The sequence below is a fragment of the Candoia aspera genome, chromosome 2 (assembly GCF_035149785.1).
Source record: "Candoia aspera isolate rCanAsp1 chromosome 2, rCanAsp1.hap2, whole genome shotgun sequence".
Lineage (NCBI taxonomy): Eukaryota > Metazoa > Chordata > Lepidosauria > Squamata > Boidae > Candoia > Candoia aspera.
Window position 1 is genome coordinate 16,909,009 of NC_086154.1, and position 22,889 is coordinate 16,931,897.

At 41.9% G+C, this 22,889-nt stretch overlaps 1 protein-coding gene across 2 annotated transcripts in view; it reads left to right on the forward strand.

The window, feature by feature from the left end:
* Positions 1-1,355: 1,355 nt before the first annotated feature.
* TRIM39 (tripartite motif containing 39) overlaps positions 1,356-22,889 on the forward strand; it is a 31,520-nt gene continuing 9,986 nt past the window's right edge. The window contains exons 1-7 of one of the 2 annotated variants that reach the window (XM_063291343.1): positions 1,357-3,358; positions 4,760-4,891; positions 6,670-7,091; positions 9,736-9,831; positions 10,775-11,005; positions 12,362-12,384; positions 17,518-17,633. In XM_063291343.1, coding sequence (XP_063147413.1) covers positions 6,675-7,091; positions 9,736-9,831; positions 10,775-11,005; positions 12,362-12,384; positions 17,518-17,633 — 883 coding nt within the window. In that variant the 5' untranslated portion in view covers positions 1,357-3,358; positions 4,760-4,891; positions 6,670-6,674. Of the gene's footprint in view, positions 3,359-4,759; positions 4,892-6,669; positions 7,092-9,735; positions 9,832-10,774; positions 11,006-12,361; positions 12,385-17,517; positions 17,634-22,889 lie in introns of both variants that reach the window. The other variant, XM_063291342.1, reaches the window with a different exon arrangement.

The window sequence follows — 22,889 nt, forward strand, 5'->3', positions numbered from 1 at the left end:
TTTTGGTATGTTAATTTTTGCTAGTGACCTTGGCTGTTCAACGGAATGGAAAGGCAGGATGGAAGTGGAATAAAGAAGGTAACACATGTTGATCGAGATGGGTTGGACTACATTTCTTAGAGCTCTCAGGCTACACGCTGACCCCTCGGTCCTTCAAAACACGTGCCAGCCCCACCACTGGCAAATTACATCCCTGCCTTTGTCACCACTCACAACCCACCCCCCAAGGCTCCTTCCCCGTTCAAGGCCTCCCTCCTTGGCGGGCAATGCAGCAGCAATTGCCGTATTCCTCCTGAGCCTTGACCGGTCTTGAAGCAAAGAGTGAATCTGATTAGGGGTTTCTTGACTCTGGTTAGCCCCTGTGCTCAGGATGGGTGCAAAAATTGCACAGCTTACCAATAGAAGAGAATCTCTGAAACTCAGGGTTGAACTGTGGAGTCCTTGCTGCTCTCTGGGCTTGGTTGCTTGCTTGCAGACGTTTCATTGCCCGACTAGGCGACATCATAAGCGCACATAGCTTCTCACAGCCAACACTGAGTTTTATCCAATTACTTGACCACGACAGTCATGAGGTTAGCCTCGGCTTCTCTTTTTCCTGCATTAAATATATTACAACTTGCGTGCTGGGAAGTCTTGACATCCATGCCCTTCTCACATAAAAGCATCAAAATCTGCATTGTCCAGGGGCTGGTTTCCCGTTCAGAAAGCAGTGTTACATGGAAGGTAGGTCTGACCCCCTTTCAGCTGCCGCCGCTTCGCCTCATCTGCTCGCGCGGCTGTCTCGTGTCTTAATTGGACGAACGCCTATACACGCTCGCTCGAGTTTCCCTTTCCAGCTGCATTCTCTTGACAATGCTGGTTTACCACAGACAGCTATGGTGAAGTCCGCAAAGGGCTCTGAACTTCACGAACCAGCACTTTCTAAGTCAGTGTTTCAAAACCTTGCGAATTTTAAGCTGTGTGGACTTCAACTTCCAGAATTCCCCAGCCAGCCTGCTGGCTGGGGAATTCTGGGAATTGAAGTCCATACCCCTTAAAGTCCCCAAGATTGAAAAACACCGCTCTGAAAATGCACTGCCACCCAGGCAATTCGAAATGTGGGATTTCTCCCGAGTTCCCTAAAAGGGAGGGGGAAGAATAATCAAAGTGATCCCGGAAGTTGTCGCTCTTTTATAGTTCTACCAGTACAAGTCTACAACCGACCGGAACAACCCTTGAACTTAGATACTCTGAAAGGGGCGTGTGGACTCTGATCCACGATTAAAATTGCCCAAGACTCCTCCTCACCATCGAGTCGGAAAGCAGAACCGCCCTCGCGGGATTCGATGGTCTCTGCGGGGCTAGAAGGGCCACTTCCGGTGACGCCAGAGTTGCATCGGCGGGCGGAGAGTGTTCTGTGTCGGGGGAGAGATGAGGGTGGCCGGGCGCGAGGCAGGCCGTGCAGGGAGCCTCTTCGCCGCCCGCGGGGACCGAGGCCTAGGCGGGAAAGGAAGCAGGTGAGGGGGCGGGAGGAGGAGCCGCCGCCGCCGCCGCCGGGCCCGGGAGTCGAAGTCCACACATCTTCAAGCTGCCGAGGTTGAGAAACGCTGGCCTGTGTGGCTAAGAATCACGGTCTCCGCTGTTGAGGAAAAGGATGATTTCTCCTTATTCAAGTAACCACTTTAAAGAGGATCTCTGAGTGGAGTAAATTCACAGCTGTACTTCCCTTTCTTGTCTTCAAAGAAGCAGGGAAATTGTTGTATGTTCTTCAGCGGGTTGGTATAAATCTGTGGTTTTCTCAGCAGACCGCTGAGAACAACAAGCTCTGTTGTTTCCCACGAGCACAACATTCAACAAGCTCTGTTGTTTCCCACGAGCACAACATTCTGAAGGAAAAGGAGCGAAGGCAAAAGAAGAAAAGGTAGAAGTTTTTGGAAGTGAAGTTTGGAAAGCAGATGGAATGTTCTTGTCATATCATTGATTGATGATGTGCCATCAAGTCAGTGTCAACTCCTAGCGACCACAGAGATAGATTTCTCCATGACGATCTGTCCCCAACCTGTTCTTTCAAGTCTCCAAATGGTGCACTCATTGCCGCTGTAACTGAGTCCATCCACCTTGCCGCTGGTTGTCCTCTTCTTCTCTTTCCTTCCGCCTTTCCCAGCATCAGAGCCTTCTCCACAGAGCTGGGTCTTCGCATAATGTGTCCAAAGTAGGATAATTTGAGCCTGGTCATTTGTGCCTCGAGTGAGAACTCTGGGTTGATTTGTTCAGTGATCCATCAGTTTGCTTTCTTGGCTGCCTGTGGTATTCTCAGCCTTCGCCAGCACCAAAGTTCAAAGGCATCAAAACTCAACCTGTCCTGCTTCTGTGTCATATCATTGTCGCCTAGAAAAAAGTGAGCCATGTGGAGTGGAGGGATTATATTCTACAGAAGACCCACTTCCTTGATGCCCCTCTCCTGTCAACTGTTGGCATCGCATCTACCAACTTGTGGGGCCAGTTCCTCTTCGAATTCATTCAGTGCAACTTGTGGAAAGGGAGTGGATTTCATTTTAAAAAATGAGGGAAGAAATTAGATAACCTTGGTGCAGAGTGAAACTAATGAGGGGTTTCTTGACCCAAAGCTTACCCCTTTGTTAGCCCTCTTCTGGTAACCTCAATACTGGTGCAAAAACTGCTTACTGTTGTCAACCAATTTGGGATATTAGCCAGTTGTTGACCATGACACAAATAGCTCTGGCTTCTGTTTTTCCTGCAATAAATATATTGTACTTCTGTGCTGTGGAAAGGGAATAGTGTTACTAGAGCACTTTTAAAATAGAAGCATCAATATCCTTTGCAGTCATTGAGCAACAGCTTTGCACTTTTGACAATACAACTGATTGGCTAGAAAAATCTTAATAAATGATCAGGAATTTCTACAAAATCTGTGTAACGTTTCTCTTACCAAAGTAAGGGCTGGGGCCAAATGATTGTGAGTTCAAATTTTCTTGAACCAGGAATTACCTTTAGGCCAGCAAGACATTTGCAGTTTGGGCATAATAACTAACTTACTAACGGTGTTGTTTAAGGTTAGTAGATAATATACTTGAAGTGCTTTGAACTGTAGAAGGCTGCTTTATGAATGTGAGGTACAATAATTTTTAATTTTCTGTTTTCTCTTGGCATGACAAGAAAAACTGAAAGCAGATTATACAGGAGATACATTATTTTGCAAGATAAGTTGGAGTTAAGGAAGAAAAGAAAGAAATCAACATCCATATTGGGACTGCTTTCATTCGTCAGCTCCTGTGGATAAATCTTAACTATCCTAATTCCTGCCCAAAGAAGAAGATGCCTGTGATAATCGATCAGCTCCAGATGAGTCAACCAAGGGGTAGGTAGAATGTTGTAGAGCCACTGATCACGGCTATCTAACAGTCTAATCTTGTGGAGAGGGTGGGTATTACGTTGTCGTAATAGTTTTGCTTTAAGGCATGGTAGCCATTCTCCTTCCTCTCTGTAAAGGCCACATAAACAGTGTTTGATGTGAGTGTAATTCTCAGTTTATACTTGCTATAGTGCTGTGTAATCAAGGCCTCTTCTGGAGAAACTCCTTTGGCTTAAGACGTCAGTCATATTTTTACAGCTGGTGTTGGAAATTTGGCAGCTTAGGAGAAAACCGGAGTAGAAATTGGTTGTGTATGTTGCAGGCTAATAAGTTCATCACATATATTACTGTAGAAGGCTGAGGGATCTTCTTTCTTAGATATTTTTTTGAATGGCATTTCCTAGGAATGCTTTAGATACTGTTTTAGTATCTAAACGCTTTAGTACTGTTCAAGGGAAGGAGTCCAGGTGGTATGATTTTTATCTCTTCAGCAGCTGGATCACTGATTCCCTTTCAGGTCTATAGCAATGTGATTGCACACGACTTTGACAAATATCTGTATAAAACACACCAAAGCTGTTACCGTGTTTAAAAATATTACTTTTTAATATTGATTTTGTTGGTAGTCTTCATGGTGGTCTGGGCAGAAGATAGGACTGGCTGCTAGATATTTAGGCAATTTGAAGTTTGATCAGCAAAGGTTCCTGAATCATATTTAACAGCAGCAGCAGCAGCAACAACAAATGATTTTCCCCTAAACTGACAACCAGTCTCAACATTCTGAATATTTCAGAGGCAACCTATTCTTTAATTTTAAATATATGTCTTTGTATCTAGTCTGGTTGACAGATCTTGGGTGTTCAGTAAAAAAGTATGGATCTCTCTGGCTTAAAGTGTGTCCACCTTGATGTAGTTAATAGATGGTAAATTCTGAACTTGGGAGGCAGGTTCCCATTGGTTTTGTTTGCACAACACACTTAACTGAGTATGTTAAAGAACTGGAAGCTACATTTACAAAGCGTGCAAAGCTTGTTTGGTTTTAACCTTGATTAAGGGGACATTGTGTGTTCTGCAAACCCAGACCAGTTAATTTATGATTCAGTGCATTGTTGGAACTCAGAAGTGGATTCAGTAACAAGGTTAAGTGTATTGTGCAAAAATAACCATTCTGACACAATTATTTGTTTGTGTCACACCAATTAGGCTGAATCTCAAATACTTTACTTTCCCTGAATCATTGAGGAGATGATACAGAAAATGTGGATTGATTTTGATCAGTTGAACTTTTTCCGTCTCATTTTTGGAGATTCTCTGAATTGGCCTGTATAGAATTCTGGATATCCTCTTTCTTCCATTATCTTTATTATGTGTATTAGCGGCCGTGCCATCCTGTTCTTGTCTTCTCAGCTCTTGGCTGTCTAGATCCTTCACAGTGTACATGTCCTGCTGTGCTTGTTAGTAGGATGTCCTCCTCGGCTATCATCTCCGTTGGTATTGACTTTTTTGAAGTGAAACTTCTTTGAATTTCAGCACTCCAGAGTGAGTATATCTAATCTCCCAAGTTCAGAGGAAGGGCCATTAATACAGTAGACTCTCACTTAACTGGCACCCATGGGGATTGGTAGATGCCTGATAAATGTAGTTTCTGGTTACTTGAGGGTTACTATTAAACCCTAATGCCCACTAGATGGCAGCAGAGAGATACAGATTTTTTTGCCAGTTGCCTGGGGGGGTTTTTTCTGGTTGCTTGAGAGTGCCAGTTTTTTTCCAGTTCAATTTTTGTGCCAGTTGCTTGAGTTCCGGTTAACTGAGAGTCAACTGTATATTCATTGACTTCTTATTATTCAGTTGAAACTGAATCAAAGCAGACAGGCAAAACTTCAGAGATAATGTTATGGTTATTATCCTAGCAAGACAATATTAGAGTAGAAATTAGCTCCAGGATCGAGTTGGGAAAGGGATTCTAGGTTCCTTTGTTTCTCAAGACATTTTAAACAATGACCAGAGAGAACTGGATTTTTTAAATACTTACTGAAGGTGAGCAAGGTTTTACTGAAGGACGTGTTACCTATGTCCTTCTCCTGCCTTCCTCTTTGGAGAGTTCAACAGCAATGTTGAGCGTGCTTAGGTGTCATGTCAGTTCATATGAGTTAATGGTCCAATCCAAGTGGCTGAGCTACAGGGATACAAGACAGACGTTTTCCAAAATGGGAACATTTCCACTGCTTTATCTTTCCATGAAACGTTTTCAGTTAGGAGAGAACTATAACTGAATTCCCAGAGTACATGCTTTTCATGAAGAACACTCTTGGTCTTCATACTTAAAAAGAATAAGATAGTAAATGATGAAAAAAGATGTGTACCTGAATTGCCAGTTGGAATAGGCATGGCATAAATAGTTAAATAGTTTGATGTTTAAGGCAGTCTCCTGGGTTATTCTTACTAAAAGCACATTTATTTGATGAGATGAATTTTAATGTAATGGGTGGCTACTATATCAAAGATGCTTAATACATTTCCTAATTGACTCTCCCCCCCAAAACTGCATATGTTTGTAAATGAATGTAAAGGTGTAACTTTTTTTTCTAAAAGGCTAATATGAATACCTCTTCAGAAAATCTTTCAGAATTAAGTTCAACTATGTCCAGAAGGGCTAATACTCTACTGCCTGTGTTCACGATTGCAGCCTTAGTAGTTTATTAATTCTCCGCTATGTTTTTATAATATTGCTTAAATCATAAATAAAAAAGAAGCATATGCTTTGGACCTTAGAATCTTCGTAAGTGTTCCTGTACAATTATTATCAAATAAAGTTTTGAATCCAGCTGAATGGATACCTATACTGTATACTAAGGGTATAGTATAAGTTTGCTCTTACCCTGATGCTAGTGTTGTTTGTTTTCATTGATGGAATTGTTCTTTCAGCATATCTGGAGAATACTCTGACTTACCTATCATTCCAGCAATGTGTCAGATTCTGATGGATTTTATGAAATATGGGAGTGCACCTAAAACTACCCAAATAAATGCACCTAAAATTATAGAAAATAAAGTGTGATTGATCAAATTAGTGGCTATAGTAGGCTGCACAATACACAAACAAGTATACCTCCCACACTATAGTACCAGGGCTGATGGAAGTTGGAGCCCCGGTCCAATTTCCCTTTGTCATTACATCTGTCAGTGTCTTATATGAGGAGCACATTTTAAGATGTTCTGAGTTTTCTAGAGGAGGGGTGGGATATCTGTAAAATAAAGTAGTAAACTGTGAACTTGGTTGATTCTGGCTCAAATGTCCCTTCCCCTCTGTGCTTCAGGAGCCATGGCCACCACAAATCCTCTGGAGAACCTCCAAGTGGAAGCCAGTTGTTCTGTCTGTCTGGAGTACCTGAAAGACCCTGTGATCATCGACTGTGGCCACAACTTCTGCCGGGTGTGCATCACCCGCTGGTGGGAGGATTTGAACCGAGACTTTCCTTGCCCTGTGTGCCGAAAGACTTTCCGTCACCGCACTCTGAAGCCCAACCGGCAGCTCGGCAACATGGTGGAGATTGCCAAGCAACTGCAGGTTACCAACAAGAGAAAGATACGGGATGAGAACTTATGTGAGAAGCATAATGAAGTGCTTCGCCTCTTCTGCAAGGAAGACCAGGAAGCAGTTTGCTTAGCGTGTGAGATCTCCCACGAGCACCGTTCCCATACAGTTGTCTCCTTGGACGATGCCTCTCAGGAATACAGGGTAGGATGGGGTTGGCACGCAATGGGCACAAAGCTTTTCTAAAAGCAAGAGGAGAAATAAAGGCCACCATGACCAGCAGCGCGCTTGATATATACCCGCCCTTTCTTGGTTCCATAGCAAATGAGCTTGCGTAGTATCTGTGCAGCTTCTTGTTTTGATCAATTCTGACATTTTGCTTTAAAAAATGGTATTCAGAGCCTATTCCGTAACAGGAGTGTTCGTGGTCATGTCTTCCTTCAAGGTATCTTAGAGCAATCTTTTCTAACCCAGTATGCTCCAAAGGTATTGGAGATGTCTCAGTGAAGGTGGCCTTTTCATGCTGGGTTGCAGTTCTGTGGATTGCAGTTCCCACATAGCTAGAGAGTGTTAGACTGAGAAACTATGAACTATTAAAGGTGTTCAAACAAGGCAGTTTGCTTCAGCCTTGCCCTCCATCTGTTTTTATTTTTTTCTTTCCCCAACTAGTGTTCAAGCATTCAGTAGCTCCTGGTGACCTTTAAGCAGTTGTTAACTTTTGGGGCTTATTTTTATATTTCTTCAAATCTTAGTATTCTCCTGAACACTTACCTTTGGTAGGCAAACTCATTTGGGTTCCAGTTCTGTTAGCGTTCATATATTTGGAATATGCTTTGAAGCAAGGTTTCCTCTGAGGCACATAAGGATTATTTGAAATTCATGGGCTCCAACATCAGATGTCTTAGTCTCCCATTAACGTGTGCTCTGCCGTGCTGATGTAATAGTGGGTTTGTCAACCAACTATTAGCCATCTGTACTCCTTGAGAAGAGGCCAGTTGTAACAGTATCAGTTGCATTATACACATCCATATGAAAGATAGTGTGATTGATTTTTGATTCTGGTTTGTTTATTGGAGAGGTGGAAGCTCTTCAGGACCTCAGGCAGAATTCTATAATTGGAGATGAGATGAGAGATTGAACTTCAAGCTTGTGTGCAAGGCTGAGCTATGGTCTTTTCGATAAGATTGGAATTACTTACCTTATTCTGGCTGTGGGGTGGCATGTGAACGTTAATAACTTTTTTAAAAAGTTTCTTCTAGTGCAGGGGTTGGGTGTTGGTTGCTTAGTCAAAGGTCATTTATTAAATTCATGGAGTAAGATTTGGATTGGGATACGCGTGCACACGCACACATGGCCTGGAAATTTATGGGCCTCAATGTATATTGGGCAACAGTATGTTATCTCTGATTATAATCGAAACTGCAGGGCAATGGGTCCTTGTAATGGAGCGAGTGGGCTTGAACATGCACATAAAGGGATGTAGTGAGTTCGCCCTTCTGGCTGCCTCAAGAGGGTTCCCTAAGTACTTCTCCCACAACCCGTCAGTAAGAGAATTCCGTCTGGTGGGGTCCAGGAGGCAGGCCTTCTCTACAGTAGCGCCCACCCTTTGGAACATCTTGCCCCTGGAGGTGAGGCAGGCCCCATTGCTCCTGGCCTTTCGGAGGAACTTGAAGACCTGGCTCTGCCACCTGGCCTGGGGCGGGGAGGAGAACAGTCATGCCTGGGGTTGGCTAGTGCCTTGAAGTACCCCTTCCATGCAAAGACTGAATGAGATCACAGCCATCTGGACTTTACTCTTATTTATATTTATTAATGATAGGTAATTTTATAAGGCATTTTTATATATTTATTGTTTTAGTGAGTATTTTGTTGTAAACTGCTTAGAGTCCCTCCGGTGGGAGGAGATGGGTGGTGACAAATTTGATAGATAGGTAGATAGACAGACAGACAGACAGACAGACCCAGCTATTGTACCATCCCACAATCCTGGGAGATCCTGTTCAGTCATTGCCACCATTCACTGCACCTGTATTCAGGAGGAGGGTGTAGAAAGCTTTCTCTTCTCTTAAGCTTTCTTGTCTTTTTGTAGCTAGCACAGTGGCTAGGATGTGGTAGGCTGAACTTCCTGTCAGAATGAGGCTAATTTCAGAAAAAGATACAAGTTGTTTAATAATGTCATTTGAGGTTACAAGCTAATTCTTAATCGTTAACCTTAATCATTTATGGTTAAGGAGCTAACGTCTGTAGCTGCCCAGAGTCATTTGTTGAGATTGGCAGCTATAGAAATCGAATGAATGAATGGATGGAGCGTTGAAGGCAATGGGAGAAAGGGAGATGGAGAATATCAACTAATTTTCTAGGCACAAATATACATCCAGACACACAATGCAGCTAGAACATAATAGAACTAAGAATACAAGGAAAGAACTTTTTAGTTTGATTCTACGATGCCATCATAGAATCAGGGAATGTTTGAATTCCTGGGCTTTGCTGGTCTCTGCCCACTATCTAGACTGACAGGTGTGGTTTTGTTTGATAAACTCCTTTGCATCTGAACCTTTTGGAATGTCTTTTTTCTCTTTCGCTTCAGTTTATGGTATTTATATATTCATCACCACAGCTCTTGCTCCTAACTATGACTACGAGCTACAGTAGCTTCCTGAAATCTTCATGTGTGTAAGCTGTAGGCGGCTGAACACCATTGGCTAAGGAGCATCTGCAGAACTGTTTGTTTAACTTGTCATATGTGCACTTCCCAAAGGCATCTTGTTTGCTTAGGCTCCTACCCTCATTCTTTTAGCTACCTTTGCAGGCTCTGTCTAAAGGTATATTACTTTTTTTTGTTCAGGAAAAGATGCAGAAGTGCTTGGAGCCATTGGAAAAAAAGCTACAAGAGATTGCCCACTGCAAATCCCGAGAGGAAAAAAAGCCTGGGGAGCTCAAGGCAGGTTGCAGGGCTTCCAAAGGGGTGGAGGTTGGGGGGAGATAGGCAGGGGGGAGTTGAAGGCAGTGTTCAGGGCTGGGAGGAACCAAGCCCGGAGTGGCTTGGATTGGGTTGGGTGCTCAGGCTAATGGTGGGTAAAATTCACTTAACGATGGCAAGGGGAATTGCTAGGGTTGCTATCACTAAGCGATGCCATCTCACTTTACAACCTCATGGCTTAGCGATGGAAACTCCGGGCTCAATTACTGTTGTTAAGTGAAGACTACCTGTAATTTACACGTTTTTCTTACATCTGTGAGTGCTTATTTACCACTCTAGTAGTTATTATCAAATCCTTAAATGATTTCCAGGTCAGATAAGAAAGGCCTGTCCTGGTTTCAGAAACGTTTAAAAGGTATAAATCAGTGCTTCTCAAGCTTTTTCCTTCATTACACAAAAAAAATGGTCGTAACTCGAGGACTACCTGTATTATAAAAATAGTATCATTGAATGATCTTTATGTCATTTCAACAAATTACCACTGGTAATTTCATCGATTCTGGTCTTAATGGGAATACTTTGGGAGATTTTTGGACAGTATTTTAGTACATGTGGCAATCTTTAAGTCGATTTCAATGTCCCTGCTGTGATGGGTAATGGGTTCGTGTGCCTTTACCCAAAGAAAACCCACTTTTAGCCAATTTTGGGTAATTTACCCAGGTTTGGGAAGCATTGGTTTAAAGGTTCCAAATTAATAGAAGTAATAAAATTTCTCCAGATAGGAGTTCAGAGATGACTATCCGCAGATATTTAGAGGCATTGAGAGCATCCACAGAAGTAATAAAATAATAATGAAGAAGCTTATTAAAAAAATAACTGATCTGGCCAAGAAGCCTAAGAAATAAGACAAAGAAAAGAAAACGTTTTCCTATATCGTACAACCCTTTCTCCTCTGTGTCTGCAGCGGAAGGTCGAGGACCGTCGCCAGCTCATCATTAGTGAGTTTGAGGAGCTGCATCTATTTCTAGCAGAGGAGCAGGAAATACTGATGCAGCGCCTAGAGAACGAGGAGAAGGAAATTTTGCAGAAGTTGAAGGAAAATGTGACAGAGTTGTCAGAACAACGGATTGCCCTCAACAGCCTTATCACAGAAATTGAGGAAAAGTGTTTGCAGTCAGGCATGGATATGCTCAAGGTATGAGCCCCACGGGGGGTGAGGGGGGTGGCGGGGATGTGCTTCTGTCTCTGCATCAGAGGATGATGTGTGTTCTGGGAAGTGGCTGGACACTTCTGGTATAATTCGGGTGGTTTGGGTTTATGTAACCAAAAGGGTGCTTAAAACAGGAGGGAAAAACCTGAGAGGGGTTAAGAAATTTCCATAGGAAAATGCTTTCTGAGAATATGTTTATACCCCACTTTTCAGAAGCTCAAGGCAGCACACACGAGTTTCTGCCATACCCTAGATGCTTATTTCACAGGGGCGTTATGGGGATAGTTAGGTTGAGTGACTATGACTGGCCTAGAGTAAAAGAAGAATTTCAGGGTTTGGGGGGGTGGGTTGAGCCAGGGGCTCCATACCCCTACTCCAGCATTTTTGGAAGCCTTGTGATAGGAGTGCTGGACCAATCAATCTCTGTGATTGTAAACTTAGGACGAGGTGTTTATTCCCACCCCTAGGAGGCTCAAGAACTACAGCCTGTTATTTATTGACTTGACTTGACCTGACCTGACTTGACTTGTATGGCCATCCATAGGTGTTTATTCCCACCCCTAGGAGGCTCAAGAACTACAGCCTGTTATTTATTGACATGACGTGACGTGACTTGACTTGACCTGACCTGACCTGACCTGACTTGACTTGACTTGTATGGTCATCCATAGGTGTTTATTCCCACCCCTAGGAGGCTCAAGAACTGCAGCCTGTTATTTATTGATGTGACTTGACTTGACTTGTATGGCCATCCATAGGTGTTTATTCCCACCCCTAGGAGGCTCAAGAACTACAGCCTGTTGTTGATTTGATTTGATTTTTATGGCTATCCATCCTAGATGTTAATGTGTTGACAAACTAGACAGCTAGAAAAAAACATGGTTGAAATAAAAGCTGCAATATTACCTGATCACACTGTGGGTAATTTAATTGATTTTGAGTGTCTGCCACTGCCACATCTTCAGAGTTGCACTCTTCTTTCAATTGAAGTGATTTTCAAATAAAGGATTAGGTCCCTTGTCAAGGTTGTGTTAAGCTTATCTTGTTTCCTATGTACTTTCTCTTCAACCTGATATTTATTTGATGGTTAATGAGCCTGGAGCCCATTTCTATGGCTTGGTGAGCACAATTTGTAGAGTTCTGGTGGTTTCTAGTTTAAATGTGTTGGTTTCTAACTCTGCAAAGATGCCATGAGAGGACAGAATAGGCTGATGGGATCTTCACGCCATGTGCCAATCCTATTGGTGCACAACTTCCTATACAAATGGGATTTTTTAATTTAATGAATGGGTTCTCCTATGATCAGATGAAATCTGAATGTTATTTCTTGTCTTTATGCAGGATGTGAAGAGCACTTTTGAGAGGTAAGGAACAAATTCCTCTTCAATGAATTCAGTAGTTCAGCTGCTGCTTCTTATAGTGACTGGCAAGCTTGCTGTTAACTTATCATTAGTGAAGCAATGTAACTAGCTTAAACATGGAGGGTCAAAGTTGAGTATCTAGAGGAATGTGTGTTTGTTTCCATACTGACTCCTTGTTCTTAATTCATTTAATTTTTTAAAAATGAAATTGTGGGATACTTTACACCAGGATTCACAGTCTTTAGTGAAGTTTACAGTGTTAGTTGGGCTTTGAGTGGCATTCTGGGGCCATTTTTCAAAAAGAAGTAGATAATGCCAGGAAGAAACCCCATTTGGCTTAATTTAATGTGAATGTTATTTGTAATGAGTTAATGAAATTATAGTTTATGTGACATGGTACCATCTGTTTAAATGTTATTGGTAAGCAGACAGCATCCAGCTCTTATTATGTGTTTGGCCACAATAGGATAATAACACTGAAACTCAGTTCAGTAAAGGTGTAGATGTGAAACAGAGTTTTGCTTGAGATGTGCAGATCTTCCTTGATCCAACTTGGTCACTGATAGCTAAGTTGTTTCAGGGCATGGTATATTACCAGTTTGACTAGGAGGCCAGGTACACTGTTACTTAGGCAGAGGTAGCCTGGTATCACTTACCTGCGTTTTTGTGAGTTAGGGAGTTGTAGTACACTATACAGGTAGTCCTCGCTTAATGACTGCCCTGTTTAGTGATCATTCAGTTATGACAGCACTGAAAAAATAACTTTGCGGCCAGTCCTCACACACACGACCGTCACTGCATCCCACGGTCACTTGATCAGCATTTGCACACTTCACAGCCAGCTTCCAACAAGCAGAGTCAGTGGAGAAGCTGGCAGCCAAATCACAAGTTGTGGTCATGTGATGTCTCACTTAATGACCGCATCTCTTAGTGGTGGAGTTGCTGGTCCCAGTTGTGGTCGTTAAATGAGCTACCTGTACATAGGATGGCCCACAATGAATACTAGGAAACTGCAGTTCAGTTTCATTCAGGCATCTCATTTTCCTTTTTTTTAAAAAAAATGTTATTTTTCTTTGTTGGTATTCTTGACTGTTCTCTCTTTCACTGTTCTCTCTTATCTGATACTGGAAGGCTTTATTCAGCCATCATCTGTTGTTTTTATTGCTGAAGAGTTCCACCCTCCATCTTTTCACACTCTGTCTTTGCCTGTCATGATAGTTTATTCTGAAAGCCACTTGGATCTCTTTCTGTCGGAAATTTTGGGATTTTTTTCCCACCTGGGTGTTTCTTACCTTTTCCAAAACCTCTCAAGCTTTTTTTTTTGAACATAAATGAAATACATCATATCTGGTCTTTACATCATATCTTACAGGTACACCTACTCTCTTTAATTTTCTATATTTGATACATATACACACAAATGTTCATTTAGGTATTAAAGTAATTTGTATGCCACATTTTCATCTCCACCCTCCCATGTTGCATTTCATAGTTCCCTTCTTCCCGTAAACAAACCCTTTTTAATCAATAAATCCCAAAATCAGCAGTTCAATTTTATCCACTTTCAGCAAAACGTCTATAAAGGGTTTCCAGTCTTTTATAAAAGTAATTGTAGTTAATTTAACAATTTCTTCAAATTCAGCCATCTTCTCAACCCATTCATCCGTTATTGGTGTTTCTGTAGTCTTCCATCTTTGTGCATATAATAACCTCACTGCAGTTTCCATACAGTGCAGGCTGCATGCAAATTGGGGGAGTGGGGTGCTGCAGTGCAGGCCGCATGCGACTGCAGGGAGGCCAAGGGAAGGAGGGCGCACAGGGTGTGCAGGAAGGCGGGGGGACTTACGGCAGCAACTTGCAATCTTCCTTGCTGGCTTCTGCATTGACTTTGCTTGTGGGAAGCCAGCAGGGAAGGCAGCAAATGGCGATCATGTGACCACAGGAGGCTGCAACTGTTGTTAAGTATGAGCTGGCTGCCAAGTGCCTGAATCACAATCATGTGCCTGCAGGGACACTGCGACGGCTGGAACTTCCAGAGCCGGTCATACGTACCATTCATTCAGCACTGTTGCAACTTCGAACGGTCGCTGAATGAGCATTGGTAAGCGAGGACTACCTGTATATAAAACCAGTCGTTCATGACCCTTTTCTAGTTGACTGTCCATAAGTCCTAATAAGAAAAGTTCTGGTTTCATGTGAATGTTAATTTTTAAAACTCTCTGCATCACCATATGTATTTGTGTCCAGTATCTTTTAGATTTTTCACAAGTCCACCAGGCATGATAAAATGTCCCTTCACGTTTTTCACATTTCCAAATGTGATTAGAAGTACCTTTATACATCTTAGACAATTTCTCTGCTGTCATATACCAATGGTACATCATTTTTAAAAAGTTTTCTTTTAAATTGTAAGACAATTTAATTTGTGAATTTCAGACCTTTTAACCACATTCTCTCCCATTGATCCATTTGGATATTATAACCAAAACTCTTGGCCCATTTTACCATACATTCTTTTACTTGCTCTTCCTCCATTTCAAATCTCAACAAAAGTTTAAACTTGTTAACAATCACATATTCATCATTTGTACATAATTCATTTTCAAATTCCATTTTATCATATTCTGTTCCTGGTACTTTTATCTATATTAAATCTTTCGCTTAATTGTGCATATGAGAAGCATTGAAAACTAAATCCCTCTGCAGTCAATTGTTCTCCTGATTTTATCTTAACCTCCCCATTTTCCTGTAGTAGCAGGTCTTTATATGTTAACCATTTGTCTTTGCCTGCTGTTTCTTTCCTATAAAAAGCTTCTTGGACTGAGGCCAACAAATGTATTTATCTGAAATAAGAACAACATTCTAGGTAACACATTCATTTTTAACACAGAAATTCTTCCCAACAATGACAATTGTAATTTTTCCCATCTTAATAAATCGTTCTTAATTTCATTCCATACTTTTAACATAGTTATTTTGAAATAACATACAATTCATGTTAGTTATGATAGTACCCACATATTTCACTTTTTGTTCAATCTCAAAACCAGTTTTCAAAGAAAATTGTTTTTGGTCTTGCATTCATATCCTTTGTCAGCATCTTTTTTCCTTATTAATTTTAAATCCAGCCAATGCACCAAATTCTTTTAGTGTTTCCACTAGTACATCTATCCCTCCGAAAGGGTTCTCCAAAATTAAAACCAAATCATCAGCAAATGCCGTTAGTTGATAAACTTCTTTCTTAACTTGTACTCCAGCAATTCTCTCATCTTGTCTTACGTCTCTATTCAAGAGCCAGAATCAGTAACAGTGGGGAAGGTGGGCATCCCTGCCTTGTTCCTTTCTGTATCTCAGAGGGCTTGGTCAATTCCCCATTCACAATTATTTGTGCCCTTTGTGAAGTATATATCAATTTCACCCTTGAAATAAAATTCTCTCCAAAATCCATATCTTCTAAAATTTTAAACAGAAGAGTCCATTTTAAATTATCAAAAGCTTTCTCTGCATCAAGAAATATTAAGGCAGCTTCCTGGGTGTTGCGGCTTCCTGGGGCTTCCTGGGTGCTGTGACTTGGCATTGCGCTGCTGGGGTGGGCTGGGGCAGGTGAGGCTTCCAGGGGCAGCTTTGCGCTGCACTGCAGCTCAGGGGCTTCTTGCAGCCCCCGAGCTGTGGCACGCCAAGAAGCCCTTGAGCCGCATGGTTCTGAGGCCGCCTGCCGCCATGCAAGGCAGGGTGCAGGGTGGCCAAAAGGGCAGAGATAGGGGGGAGATAGGCGGGTGGGGGTAGTTGAAGTGCCCCTGCGGTCCTAAGTGCGGCTGGGCTGCCAAGCACCCAAATTTTGATTATGTGACTGTGGGAGCACTGCAACAGCCATAACTTTTGGGACCAGTCATAAGTCCATTTTTTCAGCACCATCGTAACTTTGAATGGTTGCTGAATGAATGGTCGTAAGTCGAGGACTACCTGTATGTGTCCCTGTTCAACGATCTGATATCTTTTCATTATCTAAAATGGAGTTCGTTTTTTGTAAAGGTAATAAAAGCTCATCTTCAAAATATTTATAAGAAGCCAGTAATCCATCTGGACCAGAGCTCTGCCTTTATTCATCTTCTTTATAACATCACACATTTCCCTTATTGTTATTGGTCCATTCACTGTTTGTCTCTGGGCATCTGTTATCTTTGGTAGGTTTTGTTTCTTTAAATATCCATCGGACCTTGCCGATGAAATTTCTTCTCTCTCATACAGCATTGTATAGTACTGATGAAATTTTCTTTGAGTACTTACATTATCGGTCACCATAGTTTCCTCATTTTGTAATTTTAATACCATTTTCTTTTCCCTCTCCTTTTTCAGTCTATAAGTCATCCATTTCCCTGATTTATTTGGTGACTCAAAGTTCCTCTGTTTAACAAAATTCAATTTTATTTCCGTCTCTCTCACTGTTGAGAGTTGATGCTGTAGGAGTTTAATTTGCTGTGAAATATTTTTTCTCCTTGGAGATCTCATTCGTCCATCCTCTTTCATCTTTATACCCCTTAGAATTTTTTCTATATTTTCCTAACATCAGCAGAGGCTCACCTGCTCTCATCTCGGTTGTGCATTCCCCTTAGCTGCACACCTTGTATTTCAAACTTAACAGCAAGATAAACCTACTAGGAACTCAGTGTTGTGCTCAGGTTCCTCAAAGCTATTTTTTTAAAAAAACAACTTTATTAATGTTTCAGAATATAAGTAAAATACAAAAGTATAGAAAAAGACCGAAGAAAGACTAAAAGAAAAAAGATAAACTAAAAAAGGTGCAGAAATAAATAGAAGGAAATGCAAAAGAAGTGACTTCTGACCGTTTCCTGCACAGATACAAATACATAATACATTAACCACTTCCTCTAATTATTTCTATAAACTATGACAACCTAATCATCAAAACCCAAAATCAGAACTTCATTTTTTTCAGTTATAAGCAAAAAGTTCAAAAGCGGTAGGTTCCTCGAAGCTATTGACCTCTGCCACTGCATCTTCTTGGAGGCAGATGTGGTCTAGTTTTCGTATTCCTTGAAATGAAAAAAAGGGGGGCACTCTGAGAGTTGTGATTGACTGGATTTTACCCAGCTTGCTCTGTTCCTTTCCACACAGGTGTGAAGTGGCACAGGCCCACGAGTCAAGTCAGGTCTCCGTTGAGCTGGAAAAAAATTTCTACAATTTTCCAAGACAGTACTTTGTCCTGCGCAAAATTATTAAGAGGCTCACAGGTGAGTCAGTATGAAGCTGCATCCCATATTTTTCCAGGTGGGTGGAAAGAGTTTTGAGAAAGAAAGATTAGCCTAGGCATCCTGTCTTTTTGGTGACCACATCTGGAATTCTGACAGGTCTTGCAGGATGGCTACTAGAGGGATTTACCATTCACCAAATAACCATCATGGGCATTTAAACCACTACATGGTGCTCATTTCCTAGAAGGCTGCCTGTTGCCTCCAGCTACTCCTGTGGGGTACATTTCCTATACCCAGTGTTTATTTTTGTTATTTTTCTGGAGAATGCAGCACATTTCCAAGCAAAACCCATCAGTTTTCTAAGAAAGCTTGTGGGTCCAGAGGTGCTGGTGCTTTGCGTTGCAGAATCTGAGCATTGCATTTTCTAATAGGTGAGGCAGGTGTTGCTATGCTAGGTGTTGAAATGAACTAATTATGGCTTCCAGGACAAGCCTCTCTCGGTCATGGGTCAGGTGGTTCATTCAGACGCCAGGGACATTTTATGTTCAGGATGAGTTTGGTGGACTGGGTTTGAATGCACATACTTTTGTCTATATGTGCACATACACGGCCCCAGAAAAGATCCTAGAAACATACTGGCATGGAGAGTTAAGATAGCGTTCAGAAAAAAAAAATAGGGGGAGCATTTGGTGGAGTTGCCTGTTCTTAAACGTGGAAAAACATAATTTGAGGCTTGGCAAAGGAAGAAAGGGTACCTTGCTGACAAGATGACCTCATTTCCTAAGCAGAGGAGAGTTATATTTCCATTTATCTTAAAACCACATAAAAACAAAAAATATGCCTTGGTGCCATGCCAAGTAATATTTCAGGTCTGTAAGTGCGTCCTTGCTGTCTCCCTTGGGATATGCTTTGGGGCAAACAGCATTGATCAGAAAAGTTGTCAATATTCTTCACAAGAATATTGCCATTTTAAATTAAGAATTTCAGTGATGATTAGTGCTTACAGGTCACTTAATGACCATTTGTTTAGTGATGGTTCTGACTTACAACGGTGCAGAAAAAAATGACTTGTGACCGGTCCTCACACTTACAACCATCACAGCATCCCCGCGGTCACATGATCACAATTTGAGTGCTTGGCCGCCGGTTCGCACTTACAACTGTCGCAGCGTCCTCCAGTGATGCGATCACCATTTTCAACCTTCCCAGCCAGCTTCCAGCAAACAAAATCAATGGGGAACTGCATGATTTGCTTAAAAACCACACAGTTCACTTAATGACTATGGCAATTCATTTAATGACTGCCGCAAAAAGGTCATAACATTGGGTGGGATTTGTTTAATGACAGCTTTGCTTAGCAACCGAAATTCCTGTCTCAATTGTGGTCATTAAGTGAGGACTACCTGTATTTTATTTAATTTTTATCCCACCTTTATTTTTGTCAGCTCAAGGCGGCATACATACCTACTGCTCCCACCTCCTATTTTCCCCACAAGGTGCTGTGAGGTTGGTTGAACTGAGAGAGGGGGGCTGGCCCAAAGTCACCTAGTTGGTTTTTCATGCCTAAGGGAGACTCACAGTCCTTGGGTCTTCCAGTGCCTCTAATGATCTGTCATACGGTGCTGTGAAATGCAGTCAGGACCAGAAATACTGGAACAAGGATAACTGTTTTGGCATTTGGCCTCTGTACAGCACCACGCTGAAGTTGAAAGGAAACACACCCAGATGGGAGCGAAGTCAGGACTTTCAGCTGTAATTCAAGGGGTTTGACAAAAGTGCAGCACTAACCATTCAGGAAGTACAGCCAGTGGCATACACACACACACATCATTGGTGGCTCATAAGTAATGGAACAAACCAACATCATTACCAACATAAGGATCGCCTTTAATGTTGTTGTTTATTCAGTCGCTTCCGACTGTTTGTGACTTCACGGACCAGCCCACACCAGAGCTTCCTGTCGGTCGTTAACACCCCCAGCTCCCCCAGGGATGAGTCCGTCTAGAATATCATACATCCATCTTGCCCTTGGTCGGCCCCTCTTCCTTTTGCCCTCCACTCTCCCTAGCATCAGCATCTTCTCCAGGGTGTCCTGTCTTCTCATGATGTGGCCAAAGTATTTCAGTTTTGCCTTTAATATCATTCCCTCAAATGAGCAGTCTGGCTTTACTTCCTGGAGGATGGACTGGTTTGATCTTCTTGCAGCCCAAGGCACTCTCAGAATTTTCCTCCAACACCACAGTTCCAAAGCATCGATCTTCCTTCGCTCAGCCTTCCTTATGGTCCAGCTCTCACAGCCATATGTTACTACAGGGAACACCATTGCTTTAACTATGCGGGCCTTTGTTGTCAGTGTGATGTCTCTGCTCTTAACTATTTTATCGAGATTGGTCATTGCTCTTCTCCCAAGGATTAAGCGTCTTCTGATTTCCTGACTGCAGTCAGCATCTGCAGTAATCTTCGCACCTAGAAATACAAAGTCTTCCACTGCTTCTACATTTTCTCCCTCTAATTGCCTTTAATACCTGGATGAAAATCCTTTCAAGTCAATGACTGCCTGAAGTCTGGAACCCATGGACATGACCAAATGCTGAGTTTCCTCCCTCGAGATGCTTTGCCAGGCCTTTACTGCAGCTGCCTTCAGCTGTTGCTTGTTTGTGGGTCTTTCTGCCTTCAGTCTTGTCTTCAGTTAAGTGAAAAGCATGCTCTGTTGCACTGAGATCACGAGACTGACTTGGCCATTGAAGAACATCCCACTTCTTTGCCTTGAGAAACTCTTGGGTAGCTTTTGCTGTATGTTTTAGGTCATTATCCATCTGCAATATGAAGCGGCATCCTATCAGTTTGGCAGCATTTGGCTGAAACTGAGCAGAAAGTATAGCCCTATACACTTCAGAATTCATCCTGCTGCTTTTATCAGCAGTCAGGTCATCAATAAACACCAGTGACCCGGTTCCATTGGAAGCCATACATGCCCATGCCATAACACTGCCTCCACCATGCCTGACAGATGATGTGGTATGCTTTGGATCATGAGCTGTTCCTTTCCTTTTCTGTACTTTTCTCTTCCCATCATTCTGGTGCAAGTTAATCTTGGTTTCATCAGTCCAAAGAATCTTGTTCCAGAACTGGGCAGGCTTTTTTAGGTGTTTGCTGGCAATCTGGCCTTTCTGTTCTTCAGCATTACCAGTGGCTTGCACCTTGTTGTGAAGCCTCTGTATTTTCATTCATAAAGCTGTCTCTTGTCTTTGTCAACTCTAGATGTTGACAATGACATGCCTACCTCCTCAAGAGCATTCTTGACCTGGCTAGATGTTGCGAAAGGGTTCCTCTTCACCATGAGCAGAATTCTGTGGTCATCCACTTTAGTTGTCTTCCAGGCCTTTTGCTGTTGCCGAGCTTGCCAGTTAATTCCTTCTTTTTCAGGATGTTCCAAATGGTTGTATTGGCCACTCCCAATGTTTTTGCTATCTCTCTGATGGGTTTACTTTGTTTTCTCAGCCTAATGATGGCCTCCTTCACTCGCATGGACACCTCTTTGGACCTCATGTTGAGAGTTCCAGTGAACAGCTACCAAATGCAAATGTAACACTCAGAACCACCTCCAGGCCTTTTTTCTGCTTGCTTGGTCATGGGGTACCCAGGAAACAGGCCATCCCTGGCCATGCAGCTGCTTGTCAGCCATTCGTTCCATTACTTATGAGCCACCAACAACTGGGGTGTGTGTATGCCACTGGCTGTACTTCCTGAATGGTTAGTGCCCCACTTTTGTCAACCCCCTTGAATAACAGCTGGAAGTCCTGACTTCGCTCCCATCTGGGTATGTTTCCTTTCAACTTCAGCGTGGTGGTGTACAGAGGCCAAATGCCAAAACAGTTATCCTTGTTCCAATATTTCTGGTCCTGACTGTAGTCTAAAAGTATCAAAAATATCATTTTGTTGATGCTAGAAATAATATAAATATAATATAATATAATATAATATAATATAATATAATATAATATAATATAATATAATATAATATAATATAATATAATATAATATAATATCCTTTTGAGGGAAGTTCCCATACTTCCTTTATTTGGGCTCAGACTACTTCATAGAGATCTGCTTACATGTCAGATGAGTAGAAACTGATTCTTACAGCTTTGAGAATTTGAGTATGCCTTCAAAATGGTGGATTTAGAGGCTTAGAGGCATGGACTGGTTGGCAGTTGTAGATCTTGACAAAACCATTACTTTTTCCAGTGGCTTCATCAGCACCAAGAACAGAGAAACAATGTTTAGTATCATTGTAATTGGTCTTAATGCATACCACAGGATTGGGCTTCCCAAAAAATTCCCCCACTGTCTACTGAACTCAAGCCACAGTTTCAGAAGCATTCTCCAAACAAAGACTATTTTGAAATGGAGCCATGAAAAAGAAGTAGAGTGTATCACTCCATTCCAGCAGGTTTAATTCTCAGAGCAGCCAAGAAGGCATTAGTGTTGTTAGCTCCTCCTTACAGGGTTTTGGGTATGTTTCCACCTCAGGAGTCCCATGATCCAGCTTTTAGAACTAGACCCTCTTCATACCAGTTGAATTGAGAGAAATCTATCTTGGGAGATTTTAAAGCAGTCCCTTCTGTTCTTGGGATCAAAGTAGTCCTATATAAGTTACTTTTTTCTTGATCCCAGAGGATCTCTCTAAGATCCCCAGATATCAGGTGAAATATCTGGGTTATCTCATTGAGATCGATGTTTATGGATGTAGGAGTATTCCAGTACAAGGTGTATCATTTTACACACAGATCATGAGTTGGAGGTTGATAGATACTGATCAGTCTCAGAATGAGCTGTGGCTCTTCCAACATACACATTTTATAAAACCACGAATTTTAGCATTAGTTGGATCATTGTAATTTGCCACTTCTTAGGAACAGGGTTATGCAATCTCATTTTACCCACCATCATTCAGGGTTTTCTGCACACACTTACACACGCACACATAATAATTATTCACCAGATGTAGTCGTTGGAAAACAACAACTGAGTTGACCACAGGATGGTTAAGATACTATTATTATTGCAGAAGCTTCTTCTACCACCAGGCTTTCCAAATAAGCACAATCTCCATCTTTAAAGGATAAATGTACCAGTACATCTTCTGGAGAATTTGTCAGAAGATTGGGAAATTATGCTTCCAATTCCTTCTCAGATGATCTCTTATGTTGATCTGCAGAATTTGGAGACCAAGCCTTTTTCTTACCTTCAGAGCACTTAAGTTTCTGTTGAATCTCAAGAATCTCACATTTT